Source organism: Microcebus murinus, chromosome 13 (genome assembly GCF_040939455.1).
Source record: "Microcebus murinus isolate Inina chromosome 13, M.murinus_Inina_mat1.0, whole genome shotgun sequence".
NCBI classification, from domain to species: domain Eukaryota; kingdom Metazoa; phylum Chordata; class Mammalia; order Primates; family Cheirogaleidae; genus Microcebus; species Microcebus murinus.
In genome coordinates, this window is record NC_134116.1 from 14811532 (window position 1) to 14827926 (window position 16395).

At 34.3% G+C, this 16395-nt stretch overlaps 1 protein-coding gene across 6 annotated transcripts in view; it reads right to left on the bottom strand.

Moving 5' to 3' along the window:
- Window positions 1-1055: 1055 nt before the first annotated feature.
- TPP2 (tripeptidyl peptidase 2) overlaps window positions 1056-16395 on the bottom strand; it is a 71946-nt gene continuing 56606 nt past the window's right edge. For 2 of the 6 annotated variants that reach the window (XM_076009292.1, XM_076009291.1), the window contains 6 exons: window positions 15440-15591; window positions 11814-12024; window positions 10676-10806; window positions 7277-7484; window positions 3943-4062; window positions 1056-1979 (listed from right to left, as the gene is read on the bottom strand). In XM_076009292.1, coding sequence (XP_075865407.1) covers window positions 1890-1979; window positions 3943-4062; window positions 7277-7484; window positions 10676-10806; window positions 11814-12024; window positions 15440-15591 — 912 coding nt within the window. In that variant the 3' untranslated portion in view covers window positions 1056-1889. Of the gene's footprint in view, window positions 1980-3942; window positions 4063-7276; window positions 7485-10664; window positions 10807-11813; window positions 12025-15439; window positions 15592-16395 lie in introns of those variants that run through there. The other 4 variants (XM_012751986.3, XM_012751987.3, XR_012922417.1 and 1 more) reach the window with 3 other exon arrangements.

Consider the following 16395-nt stretch of genomic DNA (forward strand, 5'->3'; position numbering starts at 1 on the left):
TTGAGCACACTTCTGTTTGTCTAGCTCTTTCGGTTGTCTTCAGTGGGTGCGTGCAAACATTGGCCACCATGACTGAAATAGGAAAACTGTCCCCTGACTTTTTAAAAACACCATCTTACCGCTTGAATTATTTTTAATCGCATAGAGACAAACAATGATTTTACTGAGGATCCCTTCTAAAGCTTACCTGGGTCCAGTTGTTACCATGGAAGCCTAATATAATCCAGACAAAAAGCAGCAGCTGACACAGCAGCTTTGTATAACTGCTTCCAGTTATAGGAGTCATAAATAGATGGGTATGGCTCTGTTCCAATGAAACAATTTACAAAAACAGGCAGCAGTACAGTTTTGGCTTGAGGGCCATAGTTTACTGATTCCTGCTCCTTGAAATGGCAAAACCTGGGCTGTAAAACAGGTTTCTGTAATCAATAATCAATAAGCAGTATGACCTTGGAAGAAGTCATCCTACCCTTTCCGAGTTTCTTGATTCCCTTATTAGACTAAATAAACCTGTATACATGGAGATCTGTGCAGGTGAAAGTATGCATATGTGTGTTAGAATACTAACTGGTTGTTCATGGATGGTCTTCAGACTCTAGATGCCCCAGAAATTGTGTGCAGTTTATATGCATATTTGTATTTTCTCATAAAGGTTCTAATACTTTCATGAGATGAAACAAAAATAGTTATGAATGACCAGACAAGATTATTGGTAGGTCTTTTGCAGTGGTAAATTTTAAGGAAACAAGATTAAAAAAGCATACACACACCACTGTTATTAGATAAGTAACTATAGACTTTTTAATATTGTTTACCTGTGTGTTTATTTCATGCATTAATGATGAGAGAAGCAGGTTTGTTGCCAAAGGATAAAAATAATAAAAAGTTAAACATACACAAAAGTTAATCACACAATAAGAACTGTAAATATATCCAAATAATTGCAAGCCTATAAGAAACATTATAAAATAAATTACCTTATGCTTAATCTTTTGTCTGTGGATCTAATATATTGTTATAACCCCAAATTTTATTTATGAAAAATTAAGACCAACTTTAAGAAGCGTCAATATTCATTTTTATTATTTATTAAAAAAAATTAAGGTATAGAGTGCATATGGTGTACTGTGATCTTGGTTTTGCACATTAATTCACGTGTTTTACATTATTCAACTTTAATAAACATACCATATGTGTATCTTTACAATACCTGATAAAGATTTAGCTGTCTGGCACTTATACATGTATTATTAATTCATTTTGATGCTCTGCACTTCAAGAGGATGTTCAAATGACTTGCCTGTAATAACCCCAAGATGAAGATTTATGGAAGCAGTTATGCTCCAGCAACTGCCAGGCGTTCGTGCCATTTCCCCCCGTAATTGAATGTAAACGTTTGCCAAAAAAGAAAAAAAATCTGGAAATGAAGTTCTTTTAATTTTTAGTCCAATAAATAATTTTAGCTACGCTTAATGTAGCTTTTTTTAAGGCCTTCATATAATTGAAAAAAAAGTTGAGCATGTTAAAACCCTGTTCATTTATAAAATAAAAAATAGAATTTTACAGGTTTGCAGTTAAAAGTTACTATTTAAAACCTATCATGCATGTATAAGCTGCAACCCAACTCAAAGGCCTGGGTGCTGGCAGGCAGGGCATATCCCCGAGCCAGCGATGGTGAGGCATTACGAAAACACCATGATGTCAGAGGTCTAGATTTACATGTATTAAGCCACACGCCAGTGAATTCTCTGATAAATACACATCATTTTAATAATCAGTATTTGATAGTGGATGAAAACATGCATTAGACTAAAAATGCCACAAATTTGTTTTTATATCCATTCACTATAAAACTTTCTTTGTAAAAATTTAAAGTCTTGGTTTCTATTTTAGAATACGCAATAATCAGGAGGATACATGATGGGGAGCCAGTTTTCAGTAAAAGATGCACAATGAGTCCATCCAAGTAACTTCATCAGCTACAACAAAACACAGCAACATATTACTAAAGGAAATGGCAGATTTTCAAGCTCAATATTGAGGGTAAATTCTGTATTAAATATTCAGTAATAATAAAGTAGTGGCATATAGAATCTTCCTTCCATCAATCATCAACCCACCCACCCACTGATTGTCCATCCTTCCTACCAATCAACTTTTCTTAACTAACAACTAATCAACCAACTTTCTGTCTGCTTATTATCTCTACCAACTTTCCTTCTCTCTCCTCTTTCCTACTCCTAACCTTTCTGTCTTCCTTACTTCCTTCCAACTTAACCTACTTGTTCCGTTCCTTCCTACTAACCTAACCTCTTTTCATTTTTTTCTGAGTGCCTACTGTTAAGTCAAATAATGTTCTAAGCATCAGGAAAACAGCATTGAACAAACTCAACTCCCACTTTCATGAAAAGCAAATAATAAGCAAGTTAACAAATGGATGAATAAATAAGTTTATAAATGAATAAATAGATTTTTAGAGACTTTTTTTCTTGTCATTCAAATTCAGCTTAAATGTCACCTCCTCAGAGATCCTTTCTTGACTAACTACCCACTTACTTTGTATTATATCAGGTATTATTTGTATACAATATTTTGTACATATATATTGTACGATATATCGTACAATATATTGTATGATATATTGTACAATATATTGTACGATATATTGTACAATATATTGTACGATCTCTGAGGAGGTGACATTTAAGCTGAATTTGAATGACAAGAAAAAAAGTCTCTGAAAATCTAGGGAAAGAGCTTTCCATATAGTTGTAACAGTGCTAAAATCCTTCACTGGGATAGGGTGTGGCTGCTTTAGTCAAGCAGAGAGAGGCTGCTGTGGCAGAGGAAGAAATTATAAGGGCAAATGTGGTATGAAACAGGGCTGCAGAGGTAGGCAGGAGCCTTCTAGGCCACAGGGGGGAGTTTGGATTTTATTACAAATGTGATGGAGAATCACCATCTTTTCTGGCTGCTGTGTGGAGAACAGACAGTAGAGGGGCAGAGTAGAGTGGAGACAAGTTCTAAAACACCCCTGATGTGAATGTCTGGGGAGAGATCATTGGCTTCAGAGACATAAGTGCTCAGATTATATTTTATGTGATGAGAACCACACAAGACATATCAACAACTGGCTCCAGAAAGAGTTCTCTTAACTAGTCAAAGGTCTGAAGGAGCCAATTTTAAATGTTTTACAATTTGGACTGGTGAAAGTAAACTGAAAAAGTTCTAAGAGTAAAGATAACTTATAGCTTAGTCTAATTATCAAAAATTTTCAGAGGAACCTACCAGTCTGTTTTACATACAAAGCATACTTTGACTATAAAAGTATAACTAACCCAGATCAGCCCCTTAGCCACATTTGGCACCATCAAAATCCCCTACCTTCATATACGCAAACCAATTAGCCAAAGACAAGATAAGACCACAATAATGAAAACTTACTCATAAAAAAACTTGACAGTTTCATACTTGACAATTAACTTGTGCAGAAAACTCAACTATAGAATTTCTCTGCCTATGTGATATATATAAAATAATTAACAAAAATGGCCTATCATCTCAAATGAAAAATAAAATTCAATATAAACTCTGAAAGTCCAACCATTTTAGAATTGAGGTAACATGTATTTAAAAGGAATTGGTCCCTTCAAAAAGGAAAACTGTCTTCTAATTATATAAGATTCAAAATGGATTTTGTCCTTGCTAAAAACATTTGACGCTAAATATATATTTTATGGATAGGAGTAAAAAATGTTCTTAAAATTCAAATAGCTTATTGACTGTCTCTCATATATTTATAGTTCACATTACATTAATTAAAAGTATAACCGGTCATAAAATCAGTACTCTTATGTATTTCCACTCAAAACTTTTCTAGTTATCTTGTTACTATGCAATATTGAAGTGACACTTAACAGTGACATTTTAAAAATCACTTACTTGAATACAATTTTTCCAGTTTTCTTTTGTTGGTTTTTCTTCCACAAGTTTAGTTGCAAATTTAAGGCCTCTCCCATACATTTTATTTACTAATGCATGTTTATATGCAAATGTCAAAACCTATAATATGAAACAAGATAAAGCTTATGATATATTTACATTTTAAGGCACACAGCTTTAATAAAAAAATAATTAAGGTTTTAAGAGAAGTATAGCTTTTAAAATGAATATGTTACATCAAGTAAATTTTTTAGAACTTTTTTTTTGAGACAGAGTCTTACTCTGTCACCCTGGATAGAGTGCAGTGGCATCATTGTAGCTCACTGCAACTTGAAGCTCCTGGGCTCAAGCAATCCTACTGCCTCAGCCTCCCGAGTAGCTGGGACTACAGGCGTGCATCACCAAGGTGTGCATCACTAAGGTGTGCATCACCATGCCTTACTAATTTTTCTATCTTCAGTAGAGACAGAATCTCCCAGTTACTCAGGCTGGTCTTAAACTCCTGAGCCCAAGTAGTTCCCCTGCCTTGGCCTCCCAGAGTTCTAGGATTACAGGTGTGAGCCACTGTGCCCGGCCTTTAAAAACTTTTTAAAATAATTAATGTCTTCAGAAGAGCCAGGTATTCCTCAGAACAGATGATTTATTTTGGAGAAGAAAACTAATAATTTGAGAAATCATTAGCTGTTGAAATCCATTTTAAAATAACCTCTTCACACAAAAGAAACCAGAGCTAACAAAAATAATTATAAAAACATAAACTGGAATAGGAATCCCAAATGGTAGTCACTACAAATCAGTGGACTGGTTTCATGGAAGACACTTTTTTCATAGACCCGGAGGTAGGTGGGGAATGGTTTTGGGATAAGTGCATTACATTTATTGTGCAATTTCTAATATTATTATTACATTGTCACTTGCCACTCACTGATAGGGTTTTGATATGAGTCTGCAAGCAATTGATTTATTATGGTCTCTGTGCAAACAAACCTTTCTGCTATAATAATCTGTATTTGTAGCCACTCCCCAGCGCTAGCATCACCGCTTCAGCTCCACCTCAAGATCATCAGGTATTAGATTCTCACAAGGAAAGTGCAACCTAGATCCCTCGCATGTGCAGGTTACAGTAGGGTTCACAATCCTGTGAGAATCTTATGCTGCTGCTGATCTGACAGGAGGTAGAGCTCAGGCAGTGATGCAAGCGATGGAGAGCGGCTGTAAATACAGATGAAGCTTCACTCCCTTGCCTGCTGCTCACCTCCTGATGTGAGGCCTGCACATCAGGGGTTGGAGACTACGGTTATAAATTACCAAAGTTGCAAATGAGGAAAAAAGGAAAAAAACAAACAAAAAAAGTATTAGATTATATAAACATGTTCCTTTTCTATAAGTTTTATACCTGTCAAATATACTTGTAATCATTTATTTACATTTTTGGTCTCCACTTTAGAATGTGGAAAATGTACTCAAGGAGAGGAATCCTGTTATATCTGCGGTCCCCAATACCCGGGCCGCGGATCTGTACCGGTCCATGGTCTGTTAGGAACCAGGCAGCACAGCAGGTGAGTGGCACGTGAGTGAAGCTTCATCTGTATTTCCAGATGCTCCCTATTGCTTGCATCATCAGCTGAGCTCTGCCTCTTGCCCCATCCCCAATCTGTGGAAAAATTATCTTCCATGAAATCAGTCCCTGGTGACAAAAAGGTTGGGGATCACTGTGTTACATTGATTTGTACTCTAAAGCCAAGTAAAGTGTTGACCAATTGTTGCCATAAGTGTACATAGATAATATAATGCAAAGCTCCCAATATAGTAGTACTATTGCAAAAAGAGAATTATCTACAACAATTTTATTATGATGTTCACCAAATGTTTATTGATCTGTTACATTCCTCAAAGACAGGGACCAGGTTATTATTTGTCTTTATGTTTCTAGCAGCCAGTAGTGTTTGGCACATAGCAGGCCCTCAATAACTGTTAACAGCAACAGCAAATACTGTTGGGGGCCTTCCAAGCACTTAAGACTCATTTGTAACGGCCTATAGGGTAGGCAGTGTAATAACAAAGTGAGGCATCAAAATTTAGTAACCTGCCGAGGTCACAGATTGGTTAGAGACAAATGGAAGGGGTCTAATTTCAGATCCAAATCTTAATCTCTGGTGCGATACTGACTCCTTTAGTTTCATGAATAATTACTGAGTACCTGCCATAAATGTACCACTGTTCTGTAGTGGAAAAATCTAAAGCATATAGGAAGAATTTTTTCCTACTTCCTCAGTTCTTTACTGCAAATTATCATAATTAATCCTGAGAACAAGTATCTGTCTACTAAGACAAAATGACTTTTTCTCCTCTGGGCTGGGTGAGGAGAATCCTACTGATTTCACTTACTTTATTTCCTTTATCTCCATAGGAAAGAAAGATTAAAAAAACTTATAATTATATAACTTCTACTATTAAGAATTATATTGGGCTGGGCAAGTGGCTCATGCCTGTAATCCTAGCATTCTGGGAGGCAGAGGTGGGTGGATTGCTCAAGGTCAGGAGTTCGAAACCAGCCTGAGCAAGAGCGAGACCCTCTTCTAAAAATAGAAAGAAATCAATTGGCCAACTAAAAAATATACAGAAAAAATTAGCCGGACATGGTGGTGCATGCCTGTAGTCCCAGCTATTTGGGAGGCTGAGGCAGGAGAATCGCTTGAGCCCAGGAGTTTGAGGTTGCTGTGAGCTAGGCTGACGCCACGGCACTCTAGCCTGGGCAACAGAGTGAGACTCTGTCTCAAAAAAAAAAAAAAAAAAAAAGAATTATAGTGGAGAGCTAAAGGGATTTGAAATATTTTTATAACTCAAATCCAAATAAGTTCATCAATGTTACTTTTACCAAAACTGGGTTTTAAAATTGGCTACAAATCAAGATGACAGTTATATGGAAGTTAAAGAATTTTGAGGAAAATAAAGAATACCTAAACTAACAAGTATATACTCCTCCTCCTAAGCTCCTACCTCCAACAAATTAGCACATGAACAGATGTGGGAGGGCCTGAAGACAATTTCTGTAAGACTTTATTTTAGCTTTATACATAACTGGTTTAACTAAAAGACCATTACATATATTCTCAAAATGGTTTCAAAATTATTGTGGTTAAATAATCACTTTGTACTCAGACAAAATAATGGTTAAATGTTTTTAAAACAGGTAAGACACATGTGGCATCAGGCTAAACAGAATGTCTTCTTCAGAGATGAACCTCCTCTTCTTCTGGGAAGCAATGAGGCACAAGAGAAGTTTGTCAGGTAACCCCAAGAACTGTTATAAAACAAGGAGCAGAAATGTTACCTTATTGTCAAAAAGATCAGTCCATTTTGTAGTTTCCCAAAATGTTTCTGCCAGAGAATCCAAAGTACTTTCTCCCTCCTCTTCTTTTCCTTCTAGGTCACTTGAAACAGCCCCATCTGGAGCCTGTGTGTGAAGAAGATGGTCTGCCAGTGCACATCCTTTCCTACAAAGGGCATCTACCAGGGTAGATTTTTGTTTGTCCATATCACTGTATAGCAAATCAAACAATATGTCACGTATCAGTAAAATGTCTTTAGAAGAGTCTTACCTGAAATTAAATTCATGCATTCTTTTGCCTAAGATTTACAATGCAGAAATATTATATATTCATGTACATACATTTGCATTGTTCATCAAATAAAATGCCTCACTATTAATAAACATCAAATGAGCCACTATAATACACACATGATTAAATGAGTTAGGGTAGCTGTATCTGTTTGAAACAGAATGTCATAAGCAATAGAGTTGAAAGATTAATCGCTATTCTCAATTGTTAGGCACGTATCTCTTAATCAAGCCAATATCTTTTAAGTCCTTAGATTTCTTATAAATAGCAATTACTATATTATATACCAGTCCATGTGTATACACAGAGGTTATTCTAGTCAAGAATTTTCATTCTTGAGCAAACAAATATAATGCTTACTCTCAATGAGTCAGCCTCAGATGCCAGGTGCCATCCTTCCTGTCTTCCTAGCAGTACTTCACTTACACTTACAACAACCCCAGGAGTCAGGCACAACTATTATTCCTATGTTGTGAAGAGAAAGGGGGCCCTGGAACAGAAATAGACTGACAGGCAAATTTCCTCATCCATGCTAACTAACACTGACTGATAGGGCCTGGCTGCCAAGGGAAGGGCTGGAAGGATGCACAATTCAGAAGGTTAGCTGGAGAGGACACAGGTGTTCTGTTCTGACCAGGGTTTGATTAAATTACCTGTGAAATCCCATTCTATTTTAGCACCCTCTGCTCCAATAATCTAAATTCTCCAAACCTGGAATATTCCTTTTCTACCTTCTTAATCTATGAGGCTTTCCCCACTCAGAAGAAAGTTGGCTTTCCTTCCTATAGGCTTTTACATTTTAAAATGTTTATCATATTTCATATATCTCTTAATCACCTCCTATTTGGCCATTTCATCTTCTGGATTATCAATTTTCTAAGATTAGGGAGGGTCTGCCTTGTTCATTTCTTAAGTCCTTCTCAGTGATGCCTTGCATGTAATATTTGCTCAAGAAACATCTTTTGAATTACATCTAATTAGGTACCTATCAAGGTGATAATAGGTACATTTTAGGAAGCAACTTAATTTGAATCAGATACTTCAATGCTTAAATTAACCAAAACATATTAAGTGAGCAACAAAAAGTTATTTTTAAGACTATAAAATGGCTATAATTATTGACACAAGTGATTTAAGTGAAAGCAATTTTGCATAGAAATGAGAAATCAATGTTTAAGTCTAATGTTACTTGCCAAAAGATAATACTTATATGAAATATTAAATATTTTCTGATAGTATCTTGTCTTGAAAGCAATGGATTTCAAGTCTGGATATGGTTCTCTGTTGAAAAACAAACAACCTGGTCAGAATACATTTCAGTCAGGCCAAAGCAAAGGCCTAGAGAAAAATACCTTAATTACAATGATGGACAAGCTGATCCAATGCTACTAAAACAAAGTAGCTTCACTCGTTGCATTTTTACAAGATTTTATGGCTCCTTTCTAGTTTTATCCCAGTTTATTTCTGATAGCCATTGGAGTCAGTGCCCAGCATTTTCCAAACAGTAGAATTTTTATAAAAAATTGAGATAAAAATAGAAAAAAGACTAATAAGAAAACAAAACTAATATTGTATTTCTGGCTCACTTAAATATGGTATTTAGTTTCTTCTGTGGATGGTATAATTTAGAAAACATGGACCTTAATATTTACTGAAATTTCAAAATAAGTCATACATGTATGAGCTATACATCCTTTATTAAAAGGATTTATTCTGTAAAATTTGGATTTGGTCAAAAGGTTGCACTCAAGGATCCAGAAGGCCGCATGTGGCCCCAAGGCTGCAGGTTCTTTCACTTCTGCCAGAGTCTTCTTACCCCAAAATGGAAGGAAAGCAACGAGGATGGGGAGGCAGGGTGGTGATGCGCCTATTTTTTTCTGTGAGAATTTTTGAGGTTATGTTTATCTTCTCAAGAAGGGAGTAGGAATTTAAGGAGAAATGAAAGGCACAGGCTTTGGAGATAGACACTGATTTGACTACTGGGTTTCCCACTGCCTAGCACTTGAACCTTAGCCAAGTCATCTAACCTCTCTGAACTGCAGTTTCCTCTTCTATAAAACGGGGTTAAAAATATCCTTAGTTCACATGTTGTCTGGAAGACTAAATTTAAATGAGACAATGTATTTAAAATGCCCCTAACAGTCCCTTGTACATAATTGGCACTTAATAAATGCTGGCTACACCATTATTATCATCATTAACAACAGCAAAATGGCAATGTTTTAAGATTATTCTTTTGGAAAATATGAAAGAGTACTAACAATGACCAAATAACCAATTTTAAATAAATTTTATTCTACTTGAAAACTACTGCTTTTAAGAGTCATAAGATCCTATAATATCAATATAAAACAATATAATGGCAAGAGTTCTAGCAGTTTAGAATCCAAATGTTTTATGGAAAATACTGAAACTGCTAAATTTTTTTAAAGGAAAATTACAGTACTTTTAGGCAACTGCAACAGTTTTAGTTTATTAATTCAAATGGCAGCTTGGTTCAAATGGCAGTTTGTTCATACCAACATATGGAAACCATACTCTTAGATGGAAATGACCATATCAATCATGCATAAACCCTGGTAAGCTTCTCTATGTACATATAACAGTGGGTGTTATAAAAGCTAAACTATAAATTTTCCCTAAGTCATACTGTAAATTCAATTCCATAAAACTAAAGTTGCCAGATAATAGTTTTAACCTAATTTTATTTTTTATCATTTATTTCACTAGGCATTACAAACTAAATTTTAGGTTTATCATGCTATTGGTCAATAAATAGTTTAAAAATTAATTTTATAGGGTGTTATGCTTTTGTCTTCTCTATATGGTCCAGGTCACACAAATCCTCAACTGGCTGGACTGCCTAATTACAGCTATTCAAGTCCCTCTAACTCAATAGCAAATGGTCAAGAAAACAAACTACTTTTCTTGGGCTTAGTTTTAAAATTATTATAAAATTTCTAAGGAGGGACTATCCAAATACTGATAATCCCAATTATAAAGATACAACAAACATGGGAAGAGTATTATCTTCTATAACATTAGTCCCTACTTTTTAAACAAGTAACTAAGAAATGAGATGCAAGGAAGATTATTTACTGGTTAGGTACTTTTTTATAGTAGCTGCATCAGGCCTGGGATCAGTCTTCATTGCAATATAAACTGCTAGGGCCGTCTGATCTATATGAGAAATAACAGCATTTGCAGCTTCAACAATTTCATTAAGTCTTTTCATTCGTTCCTGGGGAAGAAATATGAAATAAAAAATCAGTATATCAATCAGTACATGAAAGCATTTTTACTTCTGTAGAGTTGCAACTGAATCATGAGAGGACTATGTAATCTACTTTGCAGCTTAGGGGCTCTGTGCCATCTTTTAATGTGGTTTTTGTAATTGCCAACATCTCTAAAAGCTGTAGCTCAGATGTGAAAATATCTAATTTTATATTCCCCGCTGGAGCTCAATGGTGACAGTAGGCAAAATATAAAGCTCATAAAAATGTAAAGTGTTTTGCTTTTTTTACCAAAGGCACCTTTTCTGTGTATCTTAAGATTCTAGAAATGTGACTGGATATATTACTCCGGTCCCACACTATATAAAAACAGAAGGAAAAATGACTAGCTGACGAAACAAATTCTTTCTAATCTATCATTAAAAACACAAAGAGTAAACAAAATTATAATCAACAGGGTCTACATGTGATTATCAGGGTATTCTCAGAAATTTGCTTCTCTCTTGTTAAAGTCTTCTAAGAGGTCTCCTTTAAACACTTTCTAGTTCACTCTAAACCCTTAATGATTTTTAACTGATTATGGCTAGCACCTTCCTAACCACCATGACTACTAATGAAAGCTGGTCCACATTAGGACAGTCTGGAACTATGGCCAATTCTCACAAATGAGAATCACTAACAAAATTAATGCAAAGTAGGAATAATTCTTTCAGTGAAATTGTTTAGATTTCCAACTGCCTTCTGCTCCTTGCCCCGCAGGTTAAGGTCATAAAAGCAATCCTTAGGGTGTTCTCTCTATTACTACTCTCACTAACCAAAAATGTACAAAAATGCTAAACTAAACTCACAGTGGTCAGGTTCTATAATTACCTTAATGAAAACAGCTTAATACAACATTAAGTTTGAGAAAACATATTTTTAATCAGTAAGAATAAAAGACAATGATGCACTTTTATTCAAAACACAATCCTTATCTATTATTACAAACAAGACATAAAGAATGAACATGTCCAACCTTTTCAGCATCCAACTGATGAAGTCGTGCAACGTACAGAGGAAGATAATTAGGATATGTTTCTTTCAATTCATTATAAATGTCACTAGAATCCAGCCTATGTATGCAAGAAAGAGAGAAACATTCACTTTTTTCTTTTAAAAAAAAATCTCTGTCTTCTCTATTATTTAACATTGTTTGGAAGTTCCAGTCAATAAAATATGGCATCAATCTGAAATATAAGTATAGTGATTGACAAGAATTATCATTTTGACAAGGATTTCATTATTGGCAGGTAATATAAATGCTTACCTAGAAAACCAAGAAAATCAAACTGAAAATTATTTAAATCAAGAGTTCAATATGATGTTCAGATAAAAATATGCATTAATAGCTTTCTTACATACTAGCTATGATTAGATTTGTTAAAAAGGAAGAAATATATAAGATTTAGAAATGTCTAAGATCTACAAGAAGAAAATTTTAAACTTTTCTGAAAATTCTACAGTCTTGAATGAATAAAAAGGGCATCATGTTCCCAGATGGGGAACCTAAATAAAACTATGGCAATATTTCCACAGGGAAGTAATCCAAATTAATATCCAAATGGTAAATAACTAGCATCAGAGACAGGTCACTTACATTAAATTCACTTAAAATTTTACCAAAATCACATAGTTATATAGTATAAAAATAAGGTTAACTGGCATTTTTATAGTGGAACTTTGTATGAAAATAAATTTAACTTGTACAATAAAATCTGCACCAATTCTTAGTACAAAAACTAAATCAGGGCCAGGCGCTGTGGCTCACGCCTGTAATCCTAGCTCTTGGGAGGCAGAGGCGGGCGGATTGCTCAAGGTCAGGAGTTCAAAACCAGCCTGAGCAAGAGCGAGACCCCGTCTCTACTATAAATAGAAAAAAATTAATTGGCCAACTGATATATATATATATAAAATTAGCTGGGCATGGTGGCGCATGCCTGTAGTCCCAGCTACTCGGGAGGCTGAGGCAGGAGGATCGCTTGAGCCCAGGAGTTTGAGGTTGCTGTGAGCTAGGCTGACGCCACGGCACTCACTCTAGCCTGGACAACAAAGTGAGACCCTGTCTCAAAAAAAAAAAAAAAAAAAAAAAAAAAAACTAAATCAAGTTGTTTTTTTCTTTCCACCCCCTCCAACAATTATACAACAGTGAAAACAACATTTTCGCTTAAAACTACTACAGCTTAATTACAGAGAGGGTTTTTTCCCCAAAAAATATTCTAAGGTTTAATAAATTCTACAAAGGGTCTAGAAATTCTTTCCTGTTTTCTTCTAAAATACCTATTAGGTCAAGAATCTTTTCAATTTTTCTCCTGGATGTTTCTGAATAGTCTAATCACATTTGTTATGACTTTGTGAATAATGAGTCTTATTCTCTAACATAATTTGCATTCATTTCACTAAATCTTGCATGTTTTACAAGATTTGCAATTTCATTTTTTAAAAACAGAGATATATTTCACAAATCATATAATTCATCCACTTTAAAAGTATCTATTTCAATAGTTTTTAGTATATTAACAGATATATGCAACCATCACCACAGTCAACATTAAAACATCTTCATTAACACAAAAAGAAACTCCCATACCCTTTAGCTATCAACCCTCCCCCAGCTTCTACAGCCCTCAGCAATCACTAATCTACTTTCTGTCTCTACAGATTTCCCTATCCTGGACATTATATGAATGGAATCATGTAGTATGTGCTTTTTTGTGACTGGCTACTTCTACTTAGCATTACTGTTTTCAACGTTCACTCATGCTGTAGCATGCGTCAGTCTTTTTTGTGGCTGAATAGTATTTGATTGTATGGCTACACCACATTTTATCTACTCATCAGCTAATGGACATTTGGGCTGTTTCCATCTTTTGGCCTTTAATAATGGTGCTATAAACTTTTGTGTGTAAGTTTTTGTGTGAATATAGGTTTTTATTTTTCTTGGGCATATACAGGGGAGTGGAACTGATGGGCTATATGGAAACTATGTTTAATCATTTGAAGAACAGCAAGATTGTCTTCCATAAAGACGTCACCATTTTGCATTGCTATCAGCAATGTCTGAGGATTCTGCTTTCTCCATATACTTGCCAAAACTTATTGGACTTTGATTCTAGCTATCCCAGTGAACGTTAAGTGGTATTTCATTGTGGTTTCGATGTGAAGACTAAAGCTGTTGAGCATCTTTCATGAACTTATTGGCCATTTATATATTTTTATAGAAATGTCTATTCAGATTCTTTACTCATTTTTAAAACTGGGCCATTTGCCTTTGTATTACTGAGTTGTAAGAGACTTTATATGTGCTGGATATAAGTCTCTTAGAGATATATGATTTGCAAATATTTTCTCCCAATTTATAGATTGTTCTTTTCACTTTCTTGATGTTTACAACAAACTACAATCAACTAGAGACAGACCTAAAGACTTTGACTTCTGGTAGAGATACAACCTAGTTTTACATGGAAAGGCAATTTCAATGACATTATAATGTCACTGAACTGACATTATAATGGTTCAATCTTTGAAAATTATTTTCACATTATGATGACTTCTATTCCCTCTAAGACCATATAACTTGCATACATAGCTAAAGATGACTCCCATAGAAAATCAGTGGTAAAAGAAGTATTGCATAACAAATGGAAAAAGCAGTGGATTCAACTACATAGAATAAATTTCTACTATATAAAAAGTAAACTATAAGTCAAAGAACAAGCTGGAGGAAAATTTGTGACAAGTACAGAAAAACAATATCTTTTATATTAAAAAGTTTAAATTGACACAAAAAATGTCTCCATAGAAAAATGGGCAAAGAATATGTTCAATTGACAGAAACTATATAATGAAGGATAACATTAAAAGAGCTCACCTTCAATAATAACTAAAGAATGTAATTTAAGAGAGCCAATAATGGCTTTTTTTTGCATCCTGCATATTATAGAATACATATATATACATTACTAGATGGAGTATAAATTATTATAGTCAATCTGAGAAAGGCATTTGACAAAACATCAAGATGACTTTTAAAAATTAATACTTGATTTGATAATTATACTTTAAAGATGCAATCAAAAATTTAAAAACATCTTTATGTATAAAAATGCTCATCACAGCATTATAGAGGAAAGCTATGAACATATACCAAATAAAATGCTTAAATAGATAATACTGCATACATAGACCCAGTCATTAAAAATGGTATTTCATAGGGCTATTAAATAATAAAAAAGTAATTAAAGAACTAGGATACAACTTTATTATACTGCTATATGCACAAACACAAAGAAAAATAATAATAGGACAATGACTATCTTTAGAGTGTGGGCCAAGGTGATTTTTATTTTCTCTTTTTATACCTTCCAATAAGATTCTCTTCTAAGAGGAAATTAGAATAAGTTATTAAAATAAAAATTTAAAAAATGTCTTATCACAAAAGGTAATTACAAAAATATAAATATAAGAAAATTTAAAAGCACCTATAATCCTACCATCTGCTTTTAACATTTTTGAAGATAGTCTATGCATATATACACAATACTGTTGTAAGTGGGGAAAATAAAACTAAACATTTGAAGAATTAAAATATATTTAAAAACCTACTTTGTCATCCATTGAATTTTAAGATCTCGTAATGCTTCAGTAAACTCTTCTTTTAAATCTTTCTCTTTTTCTGGATCTTTTTCCTTATCTTTGCTGCCATTCTTAGTCTTTGTGGGTGGAGGTATTAAGTAGTAATGAACAGGGATGACATCCTATGAATGTGGAGAGAGTTTCTTAGATTAATATGCTTAATTTTACATACTTGAAAACCATCTTCAATAGCTAAATATCATGTAGCAAGGGCTGCACCTAAGTTGTAGTATTGTATTTCAGATTGTGAGGGTCACAATATATCAAAAATTCCAATCTGCAATCTCAGTAATTTTTTTAGCAAACTTTAAAATACTGATACTTCTAATGTCTCCCTTAAAATAAGAACAAATTTTTCTCTATTTGAACATACTTGGTATTGCTAGCTTTTACTTCACAGACTGATGACAAACTACACTGACCTTTCACATTTTAAATCTGAGAAGGGAAGGAAGTTAAAATTAAAACAGGAAAAAATTCTCTTTTCTAAGTAACTTTAAAGGGACATTTATTCTTTTGTCCAATCAACAGGACTTATTGAGCCCCTCTGATATGCCAGGTAATGCTCTAACAAATAAAGAACGGAGCACACAAAGCCCTTTCTTGCTGTTATGAACATACATTCTAACTGGGGAAATCAGATGATAAATAAACAATTAAATAAATAATTTCTGATATGACATGTGATATGAAGAAAGCAAAACAGAATAAAAGGCCAGCATGACTGTTAAGGTAAGGTGACGGAACCAATGTACACAAATTGGTTATGGAAAACCAATCTGAAGAGGTAAATACCTGATCTAAATGACCCTACCTGACTAGAAGATGATGAGCAACTGCAAAAACCTGAACATGGTATATAGCAAGCATAGCTCTATGTGCTAAGAAGGCAGGCAGCAGCCAAATTAAGTTGGGTTTGACAGAAT